The sequence below is a fragment of the Tachysurus fulvidraco genome, chromosome 9 (genome assembly GCF_022655615.1).
Source record: "Tachysurus fulvidraco isolate hzauxx_2018 chromosome 9, HZAU_PFXX_2.0, whole genome shotgun sequence".
NCBI classification, from domain to species: Eukaryota; Metazoa; Chordata; class Actinopteri; order Siluriformes; family Bagridae; genus Tachysurus; species Tachysurus fulvidraco.
This window is the reverse complement of record NC_062526.1, coordinates 27,752,307-27,774,381: the sequence shown is the minus strand read 5'-3', so window position 1 is coordinate 27,774,381 and position 22,075 is coordinate 27,752,307. Positions and strand designations below refer to the sequence as shown.

General features: G+C 43.7%; 3 protein-coding genes across 7 annotated transcripts in view; 2 read left to right on the top strand and 1 right to left on the bottom strand.

Moving 5' to 3' along the window:
• Positions 1-746: 746 nt before the first annotated feature.
• LOC125145472 (tripartite motif-containing protein 16-like) lies at positions 747-6,520 on the top strand. The gene is made up of 6 exons (XM_047818409.1): positions 747-1,366; positions 1,811-1,906; positions 4,749-4,982; positions 5,113-5,284; positions 5,516-5,575; positions 5,760-6,520. The coding sequence occupies exons 1-6, from the start codon at positions 773-775 to the stop codon at positions 6,287-6,289; spliced, it is 1,686 nt and encodes a 561-aa protein (XP_047674365.1). The 5' UTR covers positions 747-772; the 3' UTR covers positions 6,290-6,520.
• Position 6,521: 1 nt separating this feature from the next.
• tmem244 (transmembrane protein 244) lies at positions 6,522-16,691 on the bottom strand. The gene is made up of 6 exons (XM_027155655.2): positions 16,513-16,691; positions 15,688-15,773; positions 15,049-15,125; positions 7,544-7,669; positions 7,013-7,057; positions 6,522-6,888 (listed from the first exon to the last, which is right to left on the bottom strand). Exons 1-6 carry the CDS (start codon positions 16,600-16,602, stop codon positions 6,791-6,793), a joined length of 522 nt encoding a protein of 173 aa, XP_027011456.2. The 5' UTR covers positions 16,603-16,691; the 3' UTR covers positions 6,522-6,790.
• A 1,326-nt stretch (positions 16,692-18,017) lies between these two features.
• Positions 18,018-22,075, top strand: part of l3mbtl3 (L3MBTL histone methyl-lysine binding protein 3) — a 22,673-nt gene continuing 18,615 nt past the window's right edge. For all 5 annotated transcript variants that reach the window (XM_047818376.1, XM_047818375.1, XM_047818374.1 and 2 more), the window contains exons 1-6: positions 18,018-18,168; positions 19,840-19,945; positions 20,082-20,193; positions 20,279-20,402; positions 20,524-20,662; positions 21,635-21,719. In XM_047818376.1, the coding sequence (XP_047674332.1) occupies positions 19,859-19,945; positions 20,082-20,193; positions 20,279-20,402; positions 20,524-20,662; positions 21,635-21,719 (547 nt within the window). In that variant the 5' untranslated portion in view covers positions 18,018-18,168; positions 19,840-19,858. The remainder of the gene's footprint in view (positions 18,169-19,839; positions 19,946-20,081; positions 20,194-20,278; positions 20,403-20,523; positions 20,663-21,634; positions 21,720-22,075) is intronic.

Sequence of the window (22,075 nt, the reverse complement as noted above, 5' to 3'; positions counted from 1 at the left end):
AAAATTTTGGTCATGTGGTATGAGCATTTGTAGGGCTTACTCCCCAGGGCCCTACAAATGCTCATACCACATGACCAAAATTTTATCCCTACCAGCAGGTAATTATTTATTTATTTTTAAGAAATGTTATTATTTATTTTTCATTTTTACCTTCGTTATTATTTATTTTTCTCTTTTTTTCTTTGTCAGCTCTAAGAATATGTGAGATTAAGAAGATATGGGAACCTTGAGTATGCTTTACTATAAGAAAGTCAAAATAAAGTTCTCAATTAAAGTTCTAACCTCTTTCTTTCTTTTTTTAGACTTTTTACTTTTACTTCAAATACTTAAGTACATTTAATATCAGAAAATTACTTTTGATACTTAAGTACAGTATATTTCAGATACTTTAAGACTTTTACTTGAGTAATATTCTAAAAGGTGACTTTCACTTCTACTAAAGTCTTTTCCTAGTACGATACTTGTACTTTTACTGAAGTATTGCTTTCTAGTACTTTATACAACACTGGTGGTTATAATGTTACAGGTCATCAGTGTACACTATTGCTTAAAGCTTAGCAAGTGAAACATGCAATCATGTGGTCAAAATATCTCTCTCTCTCTCCACCCCTTTTCTCTGCCACCCAGGACCAGGAAGTCTCTCTCCCTTATTTCACAGTTAAAGCTCTGACAATTAAAGCTCTGAGTGAATCTCTCTCTCTCTCTCTCTCTCTCTCTCTCTCTCTCTCTCTCTCTCTCTCTCTCTCTCTCTCATCTCAGTGAGTTCAGGAAAATGGCTGAGGCGAGTATTTCAGTAGATCAGGACCAGTTCATCTGTCCAGTGTGTCTGGATCTCCTGAAAGATCCGGTGAGTCTCTCCTGTGGTCACAGTTTCTGTAACGTGTGTATTAATGATCACTGGGATCAAGAGGATCAGAAGGACGTCTACAGCTGTCCTCAGTGCAGAGACACTTTCACTCCAAGGCCTGTTCTACGCAGAAACAACATGCTGGCTGAAGTAGTGGAGAAACTGAAGAAGAAGACTGAAGTCCAAGCTGCTTCTCCTGCTCACTGTTATGCTGAACCTGGAGAAGTGGAGTGTGATTTCTGCACAGGGAGAAAATACAAAGCCATCAAGTCCTGTCTTATGTGTGTGGCTTCATTTTGTGAAACTCATCTCAAACCTCATCTTGAAAGTCCTGCTTTAAAAAAACACACATTAATTGAAGCATCTGGAAATCTACAAGAGAAGATCTGCTCTGAACATGATGAAGTTCTGAAGATCTTCTGTCGTACTGATCAGAGATGTATTTGCTCTTTGTGCATGTTGGATAAACATAAAGGCCACGATGCTGTACCAGTTGCAGCAGGAAGAGGTGAGAAACAGGTGAGAAAGATTTCCACAGTTAAATAATCAGAATGATTCTATAAATGTTTATTAAACTGAATGTATTCTGATTAACAGAGAATTACGTTTCTGCTCAGTCATGATCACAATGCAGTCAGATCAGTTAGTGAACATTCCAGTGATAGGGTGAGGCAGGTGAATACACACAGACACACAGATAAAATCTACAGAACAAATGGATTTGTATTAAACTGAAAGCAGTATGTTTAGTAATCTGTTTGGCCTCCAGGATCATCAGAATTTACTCATTTTGTCTTTCACCATAAACATCATGGAGGTTATTTCTAGCCTGCAAAAAAATTTAGTAACCAAACAGAATTCATCAACACTGTGCTGCCAGGTGATTAGACATTCTCCTGTAAGAACTAATAAAGTAAATGAATGAACTTCAACAAGAGTTCAAAGTAACTGATGTGTCCTCAGGGTGAGTTAAAGGAGGAGCAGATGAAATTCCAGCAGAGACTCCAGGAGAAGCAGAAGAAGGTGCAGGAGCTGAAACAGGCTGTGAACACTATAAAGGTGAGCAGTGAGCAGAGACAGAGCTGCTCCTAGAAACACACACAACATGGACAACATGGAGACATTTAGAGTCGCAGTAAGAGAGAGAATGAGAGATGAGCTTTAAATGGACTTTCATGTGTTGTTGTAATGAGGAGTCATAAGGCTGATGATCCATTTGCAGCTTTTAATAACAATCTTGCAAACAGACAGACAGGGTCAGGACCGGCAAACACAATAACATAGGGCAGGCAGAAATCATAACGGAAAGACAGGCAGAAGATCAGGGCAGGCAGCAAACAATTGGAAAACCAGAATACAGAAACTAGATCAGAACCCGGAACAAGAAACATATGAGAAACGCTCAGAATGATCACTATGGCAGATTGAGACTTCGCACTGGAGTCAAGTTCAAGTTCGTATATATAGGAACTGGCTGATAGGCAACAGGTGGTGGCGCAATCACTCTCCATGATGGATGATGGGAGGTGTAGTTGGGAAGTGAATAGTATTCCGTAGACACTTTTCTATGTTGACGTTCGGGAGGTGGGGCAGGTGCACCGACCGTGGTGGAGGCAGCAGTAGGCCCGTGGGAAGTTGGTGAGAGGACTTTGAGGTGTTGCACACCACGCAGCTCCGGCCACCAGAACTGGTTCTGGGCAAGGTGAATCGTCCTCGAGATGCTGGGATGGCCAGACCTAGGACTGGCGTGCAGAAGCTCCAGAAGGGTTGCGTGCAGGTTCTCGGGCACATAGGTCTTAGTTGAAGGGCACTCAGTAGGCGGCGACGTCTGCGTGTTGGCCTGGGAGATCTCTGTCATAATGTCCCACTGAATTGGAGTTAGGATGCGGGTTTTGGGGATGATGGGTTCTGTAGGTACGTCCGGGTCGACCTCCCAGAATACACGTTACAGCACATCGGCTTTCCCGTTCTTGGTTCCTGGCCTATAAGTCACGGTGAACTGAAATCGGGTGAAGAACATGGCCCACCGTTCCTGGTGTGGATTCATGCGTTTGGCTGCGCGGAGATACTCGAGGTTTCTGTGATCGGTTAGGACGGTGAACGGGTGTCATACGCCCTCCAGCCAGGGCTGCCATTCCTCGAACGCTGCCGTCATGGCTAGTAGCTCGCGGTCCCCCATGTCATAGTTGTGCTCCATTGGCGACAGTTTTACGGGAGAAGTATGCGCACGGGAACATCTTCTGTGCCAGGCCCTGGCGTTGGGACAAGAGGGCTCCAATTCCGACCGATGCCCGGTCGGGGACCCCCGTACTTTTTCTTTATGAAGAAGAACCTCTAGGATGCTGGGGATACGGAGGGTCAGATGAACCCCTTCTTTAGCTCCTCCTCGATGTATTCGTTCATGGCTGCCGCCTCTGGTTGTGACAGGGGGAAAATTCTCCCTCTGGGCGGTGTAGTGCCGGGCAGGGGTTCGATGGCGCAATTGCAGGGTTGGTGCGGTGGCAGTTCGGTGGGGTGGCCTTGGTTTTGCTGAAGGCCTCTGCGAGGTCCTGGTATTCTGTCGGGAATTCAGGCATGTTGGTGGCGTGAGACACGGTGGTAATGGTGTTAGGTTGGAGTGGTGTTTGGAGTTGTACTCTAATCCGTGCACAGCTTAGTGATCGAGGAGTGAAGAGATCCCATCTCACCGGAGTGTTCCGCCTGCTTGGGCAGGTAGACAGCCTGTGTGCGGTCTCAGGTCAAAGAGCACGTGCCGAAGCTCGGCGGGTTCGCATCAGATTGTCATTAGATTGATCTGTATGGAGAGGTCCATAAACTCAGACAGGTTCCTCCCGTCGTACCGGGTTCAAGCCCTTGCCTTACAGCAGCTTCAGCCTGCCTGCACAGCGAGAGTGTGAAAAACCAGCGCGTAGTCCATGGCAGTGCGATCTCCCTGTGATATGGCCAGTAAGCACTTCTCCGCACTCTCTCCTGTAGCGGAGTGGTCAAAGACCTCGTGGAACTGTGCGAGGAAGTGCTCAAAGGTGGGGAAGGCTGTGTCGTCCTCTCTCCATACCGCGGTGGCCCATTCCAGTGCCTTTCCGGTGAGGATTGTGCACACGAAGGCTATGCGGATGGCTTCGGTCAGGTACAGAGCAGGTTGCTGTGCTACAAAGAGCAAACACTGCATCAAAAATCCCTTGCACCTTCAGGGATCTCTTGAATTTCCCTGAAAAGGCGAGTTGAGGGCTAGCGACCGCAGGATCGGCATAGGAAGTGGCTGAAAGAGACACTGCCAGATGTGGGGGGCTCGGCACAGCGGTAACTCCTCGCTAATCCTGTAACGCCGCGGCGAGTTCTCCGGTGAGAGAGGTGAGTCGCGTTAACTGCTGATGGTGACCAGCGAGCTGCTGCACTTGGGCGAAGAGTTGTGTTGCGACATGGTAGACAGCTGCTGGATTGCTCGGTGGCGAAGTCTCTTGCAATTAGGAGTCATAAGGCTGATGATCCATTTGCAGCTTTTAATAACAATCTCGCAAACAGACAGACAGACGGTCAGGACCGGCAAACACAATAACATAGGGCAGGCAGAAATCAAAATGGAAAGAAAGGCAGAAGATCAGGGCAGGCAGCAAACAATCAGAAACCAGAATACAGAAACTAGATCAGAAACCGGAACTAAAAACATACGAGAAACAGAATGATCTCTATGGCAGATCGAGACTTCGCACTGGAGTCAAGTTCAAGTTTGTATATATTGGAAATGGCTGATAGGCAACAGGTGGTGGCGCAATCAGTCTCCATGATGGATGATTGGAGGTGTAGTCCGGAAGTGACTAGTATTCTGGAGACGCTTCTCTATGTTGACATTTGGGAGGCGGGGCAGGTGCACCGACCGTGACAATTGTGTGTCTCCTAACAGCTCAGTGCACTGACAGCAGTGGAGGACAATGAGATCATCTTTACTGAGCTTATCAGCTCCATGGAGAAAAAGCGCTCGGAGGTGACGGAGATGATCAGAGCTCAGGAGAAGGCTGAACTGAGTCGAGCTGAACGACTCCTGGAGCAACTGGAGCAGGAGATTGATGATCTTCAGAGGAGAGTCACTGAGCTGGAGAAGCTTTCACACACACATGATCACATCCTTTTCCTCCAGGTAACACACACTGTCTGATCTACAGAGTCAGCTGTTCCTCACACTCTCTAAAACACCTCTCATTAAAGCAGCAATAAATGTCCCTGTCTGACATCACAAGTGTGTCTTTCATTTCATTTCTTCTCTGTAGGCTTTAGCTTCTGGACGTCAGTCTCCTCTATTTAACCGACCAGATTTTGACACATCCAGCATCAGTGTCCCTCAACATCTGTTATTTGATGGAGTGAAGAATTCTCTCTCAGAATTGAAGAAGAGACTGGAGGAATTCTGTGAGGAGGAATTCAACAAAATCCCTCCACATGGTAAGAGGAGCTGCTCCTGCTGGAGAAACACAATGAAAAAAACAATCTTTACCTGCTCTGTGAAGTGTTATTTCTTAGCGATGCTCCTGCATAATTTTCTGCTCCAGTTTACTCACCTGACACTTTGAAGAAAAATACTGATTACAAATGAATAAACTGACTTTATCACTTTAATCTGTTTCCATCTTTTACACAACCTGATGATCTTCATTTCCATTTTTCTCTCTACAGCTGCAGCAGTTCAGATCATTTCACCACCAGAGAGACAGAACAGAGACGATTTTCTGAAATGTATTACACTCACACACACACACACACACACACACACACACACACACACACACACAGACACACACACACACACACACACACACACACAGACACACACACACACAGTTCACATGAATATACAATATTTTGTGAATTAAACCCAACATGTTCACATTGTTCAGTTTGTTTTTCTCTTTTATTTTAGATTTCTGTTCTCTGACTCTGGATCCCAACACGGCACATCGTAACCTCATCCTGTCTGAGAAGAACAGAGTGGTGAGATACGGTATGAGAGGGCAGCAGTACTCTGATCATCCAGAGAGATTTGACTACTGGTCTCAGGTTTTGTGTAAGGAGAGTGTGTGTGGACGCTGTTACTGGGAGGTGGAGTGGAGCGGTGATTATGGTGTGTACATATCAGTCTCATATAAAGACATCAGGAGGAAAGGAGATGGTATTGAGTGTGTGTTTGGATGCAACAAACAGTCCTGGAATCTGGAATGTTCTTCTTCTTCTCTCTTCTTCTATCACAACAACATTAAGTCTGATCTCAGTGGTCCAGCATTTTCCAGAATAGGAGTGTATGTGGATCACAGTGCAGGAACTCTGTCCTTCTACAACGTCTCTGACACCATGAAGCTCCTCCACAGAGTCCACACCACATTCACTCAGCCTCTATATGCTGGGTTTACACTTGATCCTCTGTCAAAAGTGAGGTTGTGTGATCCACAATAACATGTATCTGGTGTTTTATGGTCAGTAACAAGTACAAATTGAATGATTAATGATCTTATAGACAAAGTGTTTCATTTCAGCAGGATTACTCATTATAGTGTCATTAAAGAGGTCATTCCTGAGAAACAAAACACTTGTGAAATGTAACACAAACACAGAATATTCATTCTTTGTAACATGGTAATCATTTTTATTTTAATATAGAAGTGAGGTTTGTTTAAGGGGTGTGTCTGTGTTCAGAATAAACCAATCACATTCACTCTTATGTACAAAGATCATTCATACATCTGCACCAATGATATGATTCTGATGAACTCCAAATAAAGAAGCTTCTGTAAGACTTTCTTTAAATTTTGTCTTCATTCGATGGTATAGTTACATTTATAATCTCCTGACACAAATATGAGGAGAGAGAGAGAAATAGAGAGAGAAATAGAGAGAGCAGGAGAGAGAAAGAGAGAGAGGGGAAACAACACAATTCAAACTGTTAAGAGATTTCACTCAGAAGTTTTGGAGGTCTGCAGGATGCACAAAATTCTTCCAATACAGATGATATGCCAGAATCTGACCATCGAAGATCATCATCACTAATCCTGAACCTGGAAATGAACCAGTTAGAGAACAGATTAGATGCTAAAATCAGTGTGAACATGATGGATGAATGATAAAGATGTTTACTTCACTGGAACAGCAACAGGGGTAAGTAACAGAGTCAGGACTCACCCTGAGAGATCCACCAGTGTTCTGTGGAGGGGAAATCGGCCATGACTGAAACACAACGGGACACAAAACTCCACTGATTTACATCCATACGTGTGAGAGGAGTCAGAGCACTGAGTCTCCACCACCATCTCCAATGTGAGTCAGTAAGTAACTGTTACATGGAGACCTGGATGATATTTACAGAATAAAACTCAAGGATATGGTATTAGAAGAAAATACTCATCACTTCACAAACCTTGAACCCCATTTCCCATCATGCATCATTGCCTACAGACCAGACCACACCTGACCAATAGCTTAGTTTTTATCTATTTAAAATTACAATGTAATAAGATTTAATATTAAGATATGTTTTATAAAGATAAAAATGTGAACAATCCCTGCACTAGTGAACTAATCAACAGCTTCAGACCAATCAGAATCCAGAACTCATCAGCGTTGTGTTGTAAATGATACAGATAATGACTGACATCAACACTTATTTTTATTATTTTGGTTTGTGTGTGTTTCATTTGACACTCCATACAGTACCAGTGACCGTGACGCCTACGTGTAGCAGTGAGACAGTGATGGCGTAGTCCCACACCCGCAACTCCACGATCCAGGCGAACACCAGTCCTCCCATCACGTACGTCACCTCCGTCGAGATCACACTCACTGCACAGGAAACAGACCCAAAGTCACAAAACTGTGGAACACAGAGTTTTAAAAATCCTCAGCCACAAGCGAGAAACTTTGTGTGTAAACCTGACAAATCCTGCAGCTTTGATCAACAGTTAATCAACTCTCCTGACTTTTAGCCTGTAAATTAAACCTTGACTGTATTTTAGACGGTCAATTTATTTTTAGTCTTCTCATTTAGGGACAATTTGTATTTGTCAGAATTAATCACCCCTCTCATTGAACTGCCACCTTATTGTGGTGAAGAGGTTTGCGTTCCTGAATGATCCTAGGAGCTATGTTGTCTGGGGCTCTCTGCCCCTGGTAGGGTCTCCCAAGGCAAACAGGTTCTGGGTGATGGGCCAAACATAAAGCGGTTCAAATCCCCCTTATGAGGAATTTAAAACCAAGGTCCGTGACGTCGCCCAGTATGGCACAACCAGGGCCCCACCATGGAGCCAGGCCCGGGGGTTGGGGCTCGCATGCAAGAACCTGGTGGCCGAGCTCATCCCAAAGAAGCGACGTGGGGCTGATCTCCAGTGGGCCCTCCAGCTGCAGGAGGAACTGTAAGAGGCTGGTGCATAGTGCATAGGCAGTCGAAGGTGGGGGCCTCGGCGACCCATTCCTCGGACACGGAATCTGGCTCTAGGGACATAAAATGTCACCTCGCTGGGGGAGTAGGAGCCTGAGCTGGTGTGGGAGGTTGAGAGATACCGACAAGAGATAGTTGGGCACGCCTGCACAGCTTGGGCTATGGAACCCAACTGCTCGAGAGAGGCTGGACTCTTTGCTACTCTGGAGTTGCCCACGGTGAGAGGTGGCAGGCTGGTGTGGGCTTGCTCATAGCCCCCCAGCTCAGCTGGCATGTGTTGGAGTTCACCCAACACAGATAGGTCTATCACTGTTTTTTGCGCTTACGGGCCAAATGACAGTGTAGAGTACCCGAACTTCTTGGCATCTCTGGGTGGGGTGCTGGAACGTGCTCCGACCGGGGACTCCGTCGTCCTACTGGGGGACTTCAATACTCATGTGGGCAGCAACAGTAATACCTGGAGGGGCGTGATTGGGAGGAACGGCCCCCCCGACCTGATCCCTAGTGTGTTCTGTTACTTCTGTGCTAGTCACAGTTTGTCCATATCGAACACCAGGATCAAGCATAAGGGTGTCCAACAGTGCTTGTGGCACCAGGTCACCCTAGGACAGAGGTTGATAATCGACTTTGTGATTGTTTCATCTGACCTACAGCTGTATGTCTTGGACACTTGGGTAAACAGAGGGGCAGAGCTGTCATCTGATCACCACCTGCTGTTGAGTTGGATCCCATGGCAGGGGAGGAAGGTGCACAGACTTGCAGACCCAAACATACTGTGAGGGTCCACTGGGAACATTTGGCAGAGTCTCCGGTCAGAGAGATCCTCAACTCCCAACTCCGGCAGAGCTTCAACCAAATCCTAAGGGAGGTTAGAGACAATGAATCTGAGTGGACCATGTTCTCCAACTCCATTGTTGGTGTGACCGCTCGAAGCTGTGGCCGTAAGGTCTCCGGTGGCTGTTGTGGTGGCAATCCCTGAACCCGGTGGAGGACCCCGGAAGTAAGGGATGCCTTCAAGCTGAAGAATGAGTCCTATCGAGCCTGGTTCTGGGAGGTGTTTGGTGAGGCCATGAAGAAGATCTATCGGTCGGCCTTGTAAAAATTCTGGAAAACCGTGCGGTGCCTCAGGAGGGGGAAGCAGTGCCCTGCACACACTGTTTACAGTGGGAGTGGGAATCTGCTGACTTTGACTGGGGACATCCTCAGACGGTGGAAGGAGTACTTCGAGGATCACCTCAAACCCACCGTCTTGCACTGAGGAAGCAGAGTCCAAGGGCTCGGTTGTGGACTCGTTCATCCCCCAAGCTGAGGTTCTTCTTCTTCTTCTACCGCTTATCCGGGCCGGGTTGCGGGGGCAGCAGTCTAAGCAGGGATGCCCAGACTTCCCTCTCCCCAGACACTTCCTCCAGCTCTTCCGGGGGAATACCGAGGCGTTCCCAGGCCAGCCGAGAGACATAGTCCCTCCAGCGTGTACTAGGTCTTCCCCGGGGCCTCCTCCCGGTTGGACATGCCCGGAACACCTCCCCAGGGAGGCGTCCAGGAGGCATCTGAAACAGATGCCCGAGCCACCTCAACTGACTCCTCTCGATGTGGAGGAGCAGTGGCTCTACTCTGAGCTCCTCCCGAGTGACCGAGCTCCTCACCCTATCTCTAAGGGAGCGCCCAGCCACCCTGCGGAGGAAACTCATTTCGGCCGCCTGTATCCGGGATCTCGTCCTTTCGGCCATGACCCAAAGCTCATGACCATAGGTGAGGGTAGGAACGTAGATCGACCGGTAAATAGAGAGCTTCGCCTTGTGGCTCAGCTCTTTCTTCACCACAACAGATCGGTATATCGACCGCATCACTGCAGAAGATACACCAATCTCCCGCTCCATCCTTCCCTCACTCGTAAACAAGATCCCAAGATACTTAAACTCCTCCACTTGAGGCAGAAGCAGTCCACCAACCTGAAGGGGGCAAGCCACCCTTTTCCGACTGAGAACCATGGCCTCGGACTTGGAGGTGCTGATTCTCATCCCCGCCGCTTCACACTCGGCTGCAAACCGTCCCAGTGCACGCTGAAGGTCCTGGTTTGAGGAAGCCAACAGGACAACATCATCTGCAAAAAGCAGAGACGAAATCCTGTGGTCCCCAAACCGGACCCCCTCCGGCCCCATACTGCGCCTAGAAATCCTGTCCATATAAGTAATGAACAGGACCGGTGACAAAGGGCAGCCCCGTCCAACATGCACCGGGAATAAGTCTGACTTACTGCCGGCAATGCGAACCAAACTCCTGCTCCGGTCATATAGGGACCGGACAGCCCTTAACAGAGGGCCCCGGACCCCAAACACATGTGAACTGGTTGGGCAAACTCTCATGAACCCTCCAGCAACCTGGCGAGGGTATAGAGATGGTCCAGTGTTCCACGACCGGGACGAAACCCGCATTGTTCCTCCTGAATCCGAGGTTCGACTATCGGCCGAATTCTCCTCTCCAGTACCCTGGCATACACTTTTCCGGGGAGGCTGAGGAGTGTGATCCCCCTATAGTTGGAACACACCCTCCGGTCCCCCTTCTTAAACAGAGGGACCACCACCCCAGTCTGCCAGTCCAGAGGCACTGTCCCCAACCTCCATGGTACCTCAAGTCTCTGCGATGTTGCAGAGGCGTGTCAACCAAGACAGCCCCACAACATCCAGAGACTTGAGGTACTCAGGGCGGATCTCATCTACCCCCGGTGCCTTGCCACTGAGGAACTTCTCAACTACTTCAGTGACCTCAGCTTGGGGAATCGACGAGTCCACAACTGAGCCCCCGCCCTCTGCTTCCAGACACTGAATCCAAGCTGAGGTCACTGAGGTAATTGAGATGCTCTGAAATGAGATCCGCCCTGAATACCTCAAGTCTCTGGATGTAGTGGGGCTGTCTTGGTTGACACGCCTCTGCAACGTCGCATGGTGGCTGGGGACAGTGCCTCTGGACTGGCAGACTGGGGTGGTGGTCCCTCTGTTTAAGAAGGGGGACCAAAGGGTGTGTTCCAACTACAGGGGGATCACACTACTCAGCCTCCCCGGAAAAGTCTATGCCAGGGTACTGGAGAGGAGATTTCAGCCGATAGTCGACCTCGGATTCCGGAGGAACAATGTGGTTTTCGTCTTGGTCGTGGAACAATGGACCATCTCTATACCCTTGCCAGGTTGCTGGAGGGTTCATGGGAGTTTGCCCAACCAGTCCACATGTGCTTTGTGGATCTGGAGAAGGCATTCAACTGCCGGAACAGCCGGAAAAGGGTGGCTTGTCCCCTTCAGGTTGGTGGAGAGTTCCTGCCTAAGTGGAGGAGTTTCAGTACCTTGGGGTACCTTGTTCACGAGTGATGGAAGGACGGAGCGGGAGATCGACAGGCAGAATGGTGTATCCTCTGCAGTGATGCGGTCGATATACCGGTCTGTTGTGTTGAAGAAAGAGCTGAGCTGCAAGGCGAAGCTCTCTATTTACTCAGGTTCACTAAGTTACATACTTAAGATACCGTGAGTCTAAAACACTGTTTAAAGATTTTAATTCATATATATATATATATATATATATATATATATATATATATATATATATATATATATATATATATATATATATATATACAGTACAACAATCAGGGAAGAAGTGCTAGATGAAGTGTTTCATGAAGTAGGTTTTCAACTGTCTTTTGAAAATAGCCAATGACCCCTAGGGGACGTTCATTCCACCACCTCATTGCCAGAACAGAAAAGAGTCTGGTAGTATACTTACCTCTTACACTGAGAGATGGTGGGACCAGTGCTGGTACTGTAGCTCTCAGTGTGAGGAGTGATGAGGGCTTTGAGGTAAAATGGAGTTGGTCCATTTATGATGTGTGCAGCTACCAGAAGCCAGTAGAGGGATCGCAGCAGTGAGGTGGTATGCAAGAACTTAGGCAGGTTGAAAAAAAGCCATTTGCATAGGACAAATTGCATTCTTAGGTAGACCTGCCAGCAGTGTGTTGCAGTAGTCCAGTGTTGAAATGACAAGAGATTGAACAAGTACCTGAGCAGCAATTCAGGAATTCAAAAGAGGAGATGGTTAAATGAGGCAAGAAGAGAGGTGTAAAGCACCATTTCTTTGACAACAATAAACCTGTACAGTACCACCACCCCTGCCTGTTTCTCATGAGTGAGTGAGTGAAAGCATTGGCAGAGGATAAAGCAGCTGGTGTAGCAGTGTTCTGTGGGGATATCCAGGTTTCTGTTAGTGCAAGAAAATCAAAGTAGTAATGGGAAGTTAAAACAGAGATAAAATCAGCTTTCTGTACAGCAGACAGCCAATTCCAGAGCCAACCTACCACCACTGTTTGAGACTTACACAACAGAGGAGGATAGATGAGGTTACTGGGATTGTGACCTCTGCTCTGTAAACGAAAGCGTCTGCGACAGTAGGAAGTGAGTACAGAGATGAAGCTTGTCAGAGGGGAGGTTAAAATTGCCACAAACTGTCAGAGGGTTGCTATTGGAAGGGAAAGCACTAAGCAGTGTGTCCATTTCTTCCTGGAAGTCTCCTAGGGGACCAGGAGGGCGGTAGATAACAATGATGAGAAGGTTGATTGGAGAGGTACTTGAAATGGCATGGAATTCAAAAGATGAGATGGTTTAATGATACAAGAGTAGATGTGTGAAACTCTATGTCCTTGACAACAGTAGACCCTGCCTGTTTCTCATGGTGAGTAAGAGAAAGCATAGGTAGAGTATAGAGCAGCTGGTGTAGCAGTGTTCTGTGAAGATATCCAGGTCTCTTTTAGCGCAAGAAAATCAAAGGAGTACTGGGAAGCTAAAGCAGAAATAAAATCAGCTTTCCTTACAGCAGACTGGAAATTCTAAAACCCACCTACCACCACTGTTTGAGACTCACACAACAGAGGAGGGTAAATGAAGTTATTGGAAATGTGACGTCTGCTCTGTAGACGAGAGCGTCTGGGAAGGTAAGACTACAGAGATAAGTTTGAGGCACATATCTGCAGTCAACCATGAGTGAGAAACTTGTTATTGAACACCGTTCCACCTGTGGAACACTACCGCTAGGGGCTGAAGCTGCATAATTTCATTGTAACTTTTAAGCATTAAATCCTCTAAAAACACGAAAAAACTTATGTTTCTAGTAAAGTTTATACTCTCAATATTTTTTTAAGCCCACGCACAAAGCATAATATGATTCATAGCCGTCATACTCTTAGAAAAAATTTTTGGGAGAAAACTGACCTAGGTGGCGCTAGACCAGTTTTTCCTTACCTTTAGACGCATCCCTTTCTTCACTGGGGTAATATATTCCAAAACAAATATTCCACAAAAATCCACACAGGTCCAAGGAACTGAAATCTGTAAGCCTTTTAATCCAAAACGCTTTGGTCGCGCCGCAAATATTCCGAAAAATTGGAAACAGTGGTGCGCCATCATCTTTGTTTCGGCTCTAACTTCTCATTGGGGTATTCAAAAATTCTAAATTTACATCATATTTATAGCCCAGGGCGTAACGAATCAAACAAGCCCTCACTTAAGCCAATCGGTGCTTGTATTGCAGAGATAGACGGCTGAGAAGCCAATGAGGTCAGACATCATTTTTGGGAACCCGCCTTTGACTGACAATTACTCCTTCCAATAGCAATGAAATTGGCCGGGACCTATACAGCTCTTTAGCCAATAAGGAGACGATTCCAACGGTATGCCACGACCCGCCTCTCTAATGCTGGCTTCTGCGCGAAAATCGTGCGCGATGGGTTTATTGCGCAATCCTTGAACTTTTCACACTCTCACAGCTCAGGGTGTCAGGTTACAGGCCTCTTTACACAGCAGAATAGTAGAGAGAGAGGCTGTGCTGGTTTTTGGCCATTTAAACTGAGCATGCAGTCTTTTAATTCAAAGTTATACAGTAAACAAGTAAACAAGAAACACATGACCGGATGGACATGTCCGTAGAAAAATAGTTTTATTGAAGCCATTTTTGGGTCTTTTGACTTGATTTTTTTTTGGTGAAAGCCAAGACATGTGGCTATGACCCTCAGGTGTTAAATGTTACCTAACATGTTCCAGAGAAATAAGATAAATTAAAAACCTCAGGCGAAAATCAAAATTTTCCATTCTAGCCTCTGTAACTTTGTGTCAGTAAGGCCTAGAATCAATCTGACACTTGTATCTGAAACTAGAGAATCACTTCTTTCCAATGAGACCAGGCTCACCCCTGTGTGTTAAAGTATGTGGGAGCTGTATCACTTTTTGTTTTGTATACAATTTCGTCCGATCGTTCGTGTGCGATAACAGGTTAAGGTATGGTAGAATAGATCAAACAGTACGAAGCACTTATGTTGTGTTAGAGAGATACTTGCAAACCTTTAATTTAAATGAGTAAAGCCCTGCCCACAATTTACACCTTAAGGGAGACTGAAACTACTCTTGATTAATCAGCTGAGAGAACAACTAAGCAAAGACCAACACTATAAGATCAGCAAAGGTATAAAATATAACAAAAGTCAAATCACACTACTCTAGAACAAAGTGAGTTAAGCAGATAGTACACAAAAGTCAGGAAGCTACTTTACCAAAATTATTATTATTATTATTATTATTATTATTATTATTTACACACTATAATAGTGTTCAAATATTTAATGCCACAGGAGACATAAAGGATCAATATAACAAGCATGTTACAGTTCTGTGTGGATTAGGAACAGATTATTTATTCAGTATTTCTCACAGTGTCACGTCTGACATTTTTCCTGGACGAGGTTTGAACTTACCTAAATATACCGGGTTATTCCATGAAGGCTGTATTTTGTAGTTGAAAGGTGCTAATAAGCTGTCCACATCATCTACCCTGATAAGACACACAAAAACACACTTGACACTGACAATTTAACACTGACTGTGATAAAACATCCTTCTAGATTCAATATACATGAAGAATGGACATTTTCACACTGTTCCCTGTAGCCAAAATATCAGCTAACAGATACTCAGAGAATTTAAATTATTCCCTTTTTCACTAAACAATGTTTTTAAATAAGTCATGATGCTCGGTAGGTATCTAAGAACAAATGAAGGTTAGCATGAGCAGCTAACAGCTAGCAAAACCTTAAACATCAATGTCCACTGGCTCAGTCTCTAACCTTCTATAGTGTAAAAAACATGGTCTTGGCAACCCTGATTGCAGCTAGAGTAAAACTAAATAAGACAACAAACATGTAGCTTTAACAAACACGTGCTTTACCACAGCTGAATGTGTAACATGAAACCTTTCACTTTTGAGAGGCCACGAGATAGAGCTCACACTACAGGAAGCCAAAGCCACTCACACACACACACACACACACACACACACACACACACACACACACACACACACACACACACAGTGTGTCTTATTTAGTACGACTTACTTCAGGATGCCGATACACAAACTGAGGGTGATGTAGTAAAGTGAGTAGAAACTCACAGTACACATTAACAGGTTCTGAAGAACGACCTGGAAAATGAATCGTCAAAGATTAATACATGCACAAATGCACAAAAACTGTTGACCTTTATGCAAAAGCCAGCATATTCAATGCATTGTGAATTAGTACATCAGATTCTGCCTATTTTCCTTCAGATTTTATTCACAAAAAATTTTCACGTAACCTTATTAATGGGAATCATGACTCTTTCAATTGAGTCAAATCAGTGAATCGATTCTTCAGATCAGATATTTTTATTCTTTTTTAAAAGTCTAGTGCATGATCTTTAAAAAAAAAAAACGACAGAAATGAGTTGAATCGTATGATGCTTTCTAATTCGAAAAATCACAAATTAGTGGCTTCACAAACTGCCTTCCTGTTGGGGGGTAAATAAAAAGTGTCCTACAACTACAGCAAGTGACGTCTCACAACGTTCAACCCTGAGTCGACGGGTATTCAAATGACACTTCACTTTTTAACATACAATGCTTTTGTGTCACAGGAAGTCAGTCATTTCTGTTAGACAGATGAGTTCTCCTCTTTGTCCTGGTTTTATTAAATCAGCTGCAATTTCTAAACACATGCTGCTACGGTTACATGGTCAAATAAATAAATAAATAAATAAATAACTCTATTCTATAGTCACACACTCATCCAAACACTTTATATCCATAACCATGACTGAATCTTCTCATATTCCACTCTGACACTCTGACCATGTTTTATCTTTAGCCGTGGATCTCCTGAACCTGAGATGAAGAGCTTTACCCATGTGTCGTTGAGCTTGGTGTTGATTGACAGCTTGCGGTGTTTAATCTGAGGTGTCCAACAGCACCGGCAGCAGTAATCCAACAACATGGAGAGCAGACACTTTCTGTTTTTATCTTCCAACACACAAACACACACACACACACACAAACACACACACACACACACACACACACACACACACACAAACACAGAACAAGTGATGCTAGCGGCGCAGGGTTATGCTAACCGTAGGTCTATGTGGACGGATCTTAACGGGATTAGCAACAAGCTAAAACGTTCGCTTTAATCTGAGCCGGATTAAACTCCCTGTGAAGGCCTGAGATGGCAAAAATTCCTTTTCTTCACATATTGTTAGCTCTGTAGAAGGTGTACAATGGGCTAGCATGACTGGAACTTGTGTTTATTTAAGTAAATAGCACCAAAATGTAAAACAAAAAAAACAATAAAATATCCCTTGTCATTTCCTGTTGCTTTGGTGAAGCTGAGATTCGGTTCATCCTCACAGGGTGCTGTCTTTAAGCACACTTAAATAAACTGTCCTCTCTTCCTGACTACAAAATGAAAAAAAATACTTTCCTTTTTAAACCCATTGTTTTATTAGAGCTGTATTTCCGTATTTACTTTTAAATATTAGATCCTGTTCAGTTCTCCTCCGTCACTCAGACCTCCATCACTCCAACCGAAGACGTGTTCGTGAGTCGTTTTTGTTCATTTGCTGTTAAAACTCCAAAGTTACATTTACTTCTTGTTTATTTTATCAAACAGAGGTTTTATGTGTTTATATATTGTTGTTTTGGGAGCGTGAATGAAATGTGTGATTCATATCGTATCCAGTTTATTGATTCGGTGAATCTTTACGGTCATTAATAAATAATTATTATTATATATATATTTTTTTAAAGCATTGTAGTGTTTTGCCTGTTACAGATATTATAAATCCGTAAATTTTACATCATAATTTAACCAAATAGTTAAACTCTATACTATCTGATGCAGATTTGTCAGGGTTGCTGATCACTATGTTCAACTTCATCACCCTTTGGATCACTAATCTCACTAAGAGACCTTGAAGAGATCACTTTGTAAAACTTCACACAACCTCGAGTACAACATCAAAATGGTGGAATAAACCATAGGGTAAAATACAACAAATCTTCCTCCATGTGACGAAGACCAAGTAACATGGAGCCTTTGTTGCTAAGCAACACAGCAGACAAAGATTTGTCTATCGATGGACATAATAAAATATTTTTTTTTGTTGTTATAAATAATCTTTTTGTTAAATAATTCTCACATTTTCATTAGATCGAATTGTAATTCTACACCCAGGGTATTTATTTATAAAGAATACCTGTCACACAGATCAGCCAATCAGATTTCAGAACCGTTTTATTAAATTTGTTTTTTTTATAAATATAACAAACATCGATAGTTTTATTCTGAGGATTGAAAACAATTTTTTGTTAATTTTAGTAATATTTTCACAATAGAAACGCAACATTTTCTGTGTCCCTATGGCTTTGAGTTAGTATTTCTTATCATTTTTATTAAAACTTTTTAATATTAACACCTTGTGTAGCAGCAGCGCTGTACTGCGCATGCGCACTGTGTCCGCTGCCTGGGCAACTGGGCATTAGTCGTGGGAGAATTTAGGTAAGAGACAAATTAAAACTAGAATAAAACTGTTTCCGTCGCGCGTTACGCCTTGTGATCGGATGCCACACTGTTGTGCACCGTGTTGCACTTTTATTTGGTTTTTATCGCGACGCATTTCGACTTAAACTTGGCTATAAAGTGTAAAACGCCCTGCGCGCGAGACAGGAAGAGCTTCAGTGTGAATAAAACGCTACAATGTTGCAAGATTACATTTAAACCGGAAACGAGGAGATTATTATAACGTTATAACATTCCAGTGTGTGTGTGTGTGTGTGTGTGTGTGTGTGTGTGTGTGTGTGTGTGTGTGTGTGTGTGTGTGTGTGTGTGTGTTTCACTCTTTATAATGCACAAGCTTTTAACGCTTCTGTTCTGAAGCTGATCCCTGATTATGACCTTAAACAAAACAAACAAACAAAAAAAGAGAGAAAAAGAAACAGACTGCGTTTACTTGTGTTTTATCCGTGATTAGATTAGACTAGATTAGATTAGATTAGATTAGAGTTCTAATTCTATAATCTGAGCTCGGGAGGGTTTTCAGTATAAGAGTTAGACAGAATTAATTCCTGCTCCGCCATTTTGAGCTGCTTTTGGCTTTATAAATATAGATAAAATAATAAAACAATAATAAATGTGTGTGTGTGTGTGTGTGTGTGTGTGTGTGTGTGTGTGTGTGTGTGTGTGTCAGAAAACGCAAAGTGGTTTCGAATCGAATTAAAGAGACAGGAGGTTTAAATATAATCCGAATTGATTCATTACTGATGAGGGAAAGTGTTTTATTCTAATGAGTCGGGAATTAAAACACGTCATTTCACACTGAAGCTCAGGACTTTATTGATTTCATATAGTAGATGTTCATATAACATCTGGATTTACATCCCAATAATCTTTTTTAGTGTTTTTACTTTCTTTTTGAAAAAAAAAAAAACTGTTGGCAGGTGACAAACAGATTTGCTTGTGTAACTTACACAGATCTAACAGATCCCTTATAACTGAGATCACTTTTCTGTTCCGACCGTCAGTGATCATCATCACACTGACTGAGATCGACTGTATAATCAGAGACCAGCACATTATTATTATTATTATTATTATTATTACTATTTATCTATTATTATTATGTATTATGTATTATGTATTATTATTATTATTACCATTATTATTACTAATATTATTATTATTTCCTTTATTGGGTTTAAATCAAGCAACAGCACTAAATATCTCAGAATATTAAATTATCTAAAAAATATATGAATTTTATTCTGCCATTTGTTGTCAGTTCTCTGTGATTTCATCGTTTAAACGGAGGTTATAAGTTTCAAATTTTGACTTGTAATAAACAGCGACCCCTATGGGCATAATGTTAACAACAATAATAATAACAACAACTACAATGATAATAATAATAATCCATCCATCTTCTACCGCTTTAATAATAATAATTAATAATACTAATTTATTTTTCTGTAAAGTTGCTTTGTGTGACATTTGAACTGAATTGTTGACGTTTATACTTACTGTTTGTTTATTGTTATATTTATAATTAATATTTTTGTTTACAATTTCTTGACAGTAAATGTTTACTGTTTATGTTTACAGTTTACAGATTGGTTGGTTTACAGTTACTCAGATGTTTATAAGGATAAATTTATACAGATTTTTGTGTCTCAGTTTGTGTCTGTTCTGTGTGATGGAGGGATCGAGGCCTGAGTTTGACGTGTACGGGGCGATGGAGTGGAGCGACGGCGTGGGAACTCTCCCCGGCAGCCAGCTCAAGGTCTGTGCTCAGGATAAACATTAGTAAAGTGATAGGGAGAGGATTTGTGGTCCTGAGATCTGTGGTTTCTCTTAAACATCCACAGTCTGGATGGATTTGAGGCCGCAATCCGTTCATCCTGTTTTTCTTTCCTCAGTTTCGTGTAAATGAATTTGGGGTGCTGGAGGTCATAACTGACACGGGAGATGAGGAAGGGGTTAAAAAGGCTCATGCTACCACCACATGGAGTGTCCCGACAGCAGAGGAAGGCAAGTACACACACACACACACACTCACACTCACACACACACACACACACATATTCCTACTTTGAGACAGTGTTTTTGTCTGCAGCTCTTTCAGTTGAGGTGCATTGTGCTAGCGTGAGTGTCTGTAGTAACAGGAAGGACTCTGCTCCCCACTTCCTGTCTGACGGACAGCACTGCACCAACGGCTGCCTCCACTTACAGCAGCAGGAGTGAGTGACTTCACTAAACCTCCATCACTCACTCACTGAACAGTAACAGAATTATTCCTGAAATCTTTCAGACTCTTTTAAGTCAGCGAGTCTTCATTCCTTCCTCTTCCTCTCACTGCAGAAAGAGTACATTTGTGAAAGAAGATTCCAGAATCAATGAGGTCACTCGGGTCAGCAGGAAGAGACCACACCCAGCCAAGAGAGCGGAGGAAGAGGTGGAGGAAGCGACAGAGGTTATGGTGGAGGATGATGAAGACTACGTCAGTTTCTCTGTCTTTTTCTTTCCTTCACATATTTCACAGTCTCTCTGTTACAGCAAATTAATTAGTCCTTAGACCAGGAAGCCACACCTCCATTACTGAGATTGACAGCTACATAGGTCATGCTTCTTTTCTGACCCTGACAAATACAGTGGCCACACCCCCTTCTCTTACACTGACAGGTATATAGGCCACACCCCTTTCTCTTACACTGACAGGTATATAGGCCACACCCCCTTCTCTGATGTTAACATGTAGATAGGCCACACCCTCTTCTCTTACACTGACAGGTATATAGGCCACACCCCCTTCTTTGACTCTAACATGTATATAGGCCACACCCTCTTCTCTTACACTGGCAAGTATATAGGCCACACCCCTTTCTCTGACTCGAACATGTACATAGGCCACACGCTCTTCTATGACTCTTGACAGGTATGTAGGCCACACCCCATTTTCTTACTCTGACAGGCAATTAGGCCATACCCCCTTCTATGACTACAGGTATATAGACCACACCTTGATGACACTGACAGGTATATAGGCCACACCCCCTTCTCTTACTATGGCAGATATATAGGCCACACCCCCTTATTTTACTATGACAGGTATGTAGGCCACACACACTTCTCTTACTATGACAGGTATGTAGGCCACACACACTTCTCTTACTATGACAGGTATATAGGCCACACCCCTTCTCTTACTATGGCAGATATATAGGCCACACCACCTTATTTTACTATGACAGGTATGTAGGCCACACACACTTCTCTTACTATGACAGGTATATAGGCCACACCCCCTTCTATGACCCTGACAGGTATGGAGGTCACTGTCAGTGGCAAACAGAGGCTTTTATATAGAGATAAACGCAGCCCTGAGAGTTTGTGGCTTAAAGATCTTAGATGGGATTTAAGTTTATAAATACACATTTTTAACCTGGAGTGTGTGTGTGTGTCTGTGTAACAGGAAGAGAAAGAAGGCCGGCGGCCGACTCGGGTAGGTCCACGGGGTCGCAGGAAGCGCAGAGGAGACGCAGCTCTGCTCCGTCAGCGTAAGTCATAACGTATTTAATACAGAAGGTTGCTGTAACTTTATAAAACCTGTTTCGTGTGATTAAAACATTGTGAGTTCAGTCTGATACACATGAGGGAAGGTCACCTGTAATAATCCTGTAATAAAGCGGTGTTGCGTCATAACATCTACAAGCCAATCAGGGTTCAGTATCCAAATTACTAGAGAGTTTATGATTATTACACCGTTATTACACTGATTTACCTGAAGGAGGGGGAGGGGCATGTGGATTTCTCTATGATTTCTCAGCAGTGTCCTTATCTGCTGAGTCTGAATCCTTTATCTGATGTTATTAGCTTTTTGTGAATTAATCATACGCCTGGTTTTGCTGTTTGT

Coding starts and splice junctions, on each gene's coding strand:
- LOC125145472 (XM_047818409.1), top strand. CDS start 773: ATGGCTGAGGCGAGTATTTCAGTAGATCAGGACCAGTTCATCTGTCCA. Junction 1,907..4,748: donor AGGCTGTGAACACTATAAAG/GTGAGCAGTGAG, acceptor GTCTCCTAACAG/CTCAGTGCACTGACAGCAGT. Junction 5,285..5,515: donor CAACAAAATCCCTCCACATG/GTAAGAGGAGCT, acceptor TTCTCTCTACAG/CTGCAGCAGTTCAGATCATT.
- tmem244 (XM_027155655.2), bottom strand. CDS start 16,602: ATGTTGTTGGATTACTGCTGCCGGTGCTGTTGGACACCTCAGATTAAA. Junction 15,126..15,687: donor TTGTGTATCGGCATCCTGAA/GTAAGTCGTACT, acceptor GTGTCTTATCAG/GGTAGATGATGTGGACAGCT. Junction 7,058..7,543: donor CGTAGGCGTCACGGTCACTG/GTACTGTATGGA, acceptor GTTGTGTTTCAG/TCATGGCCGATTTCCCCTCC.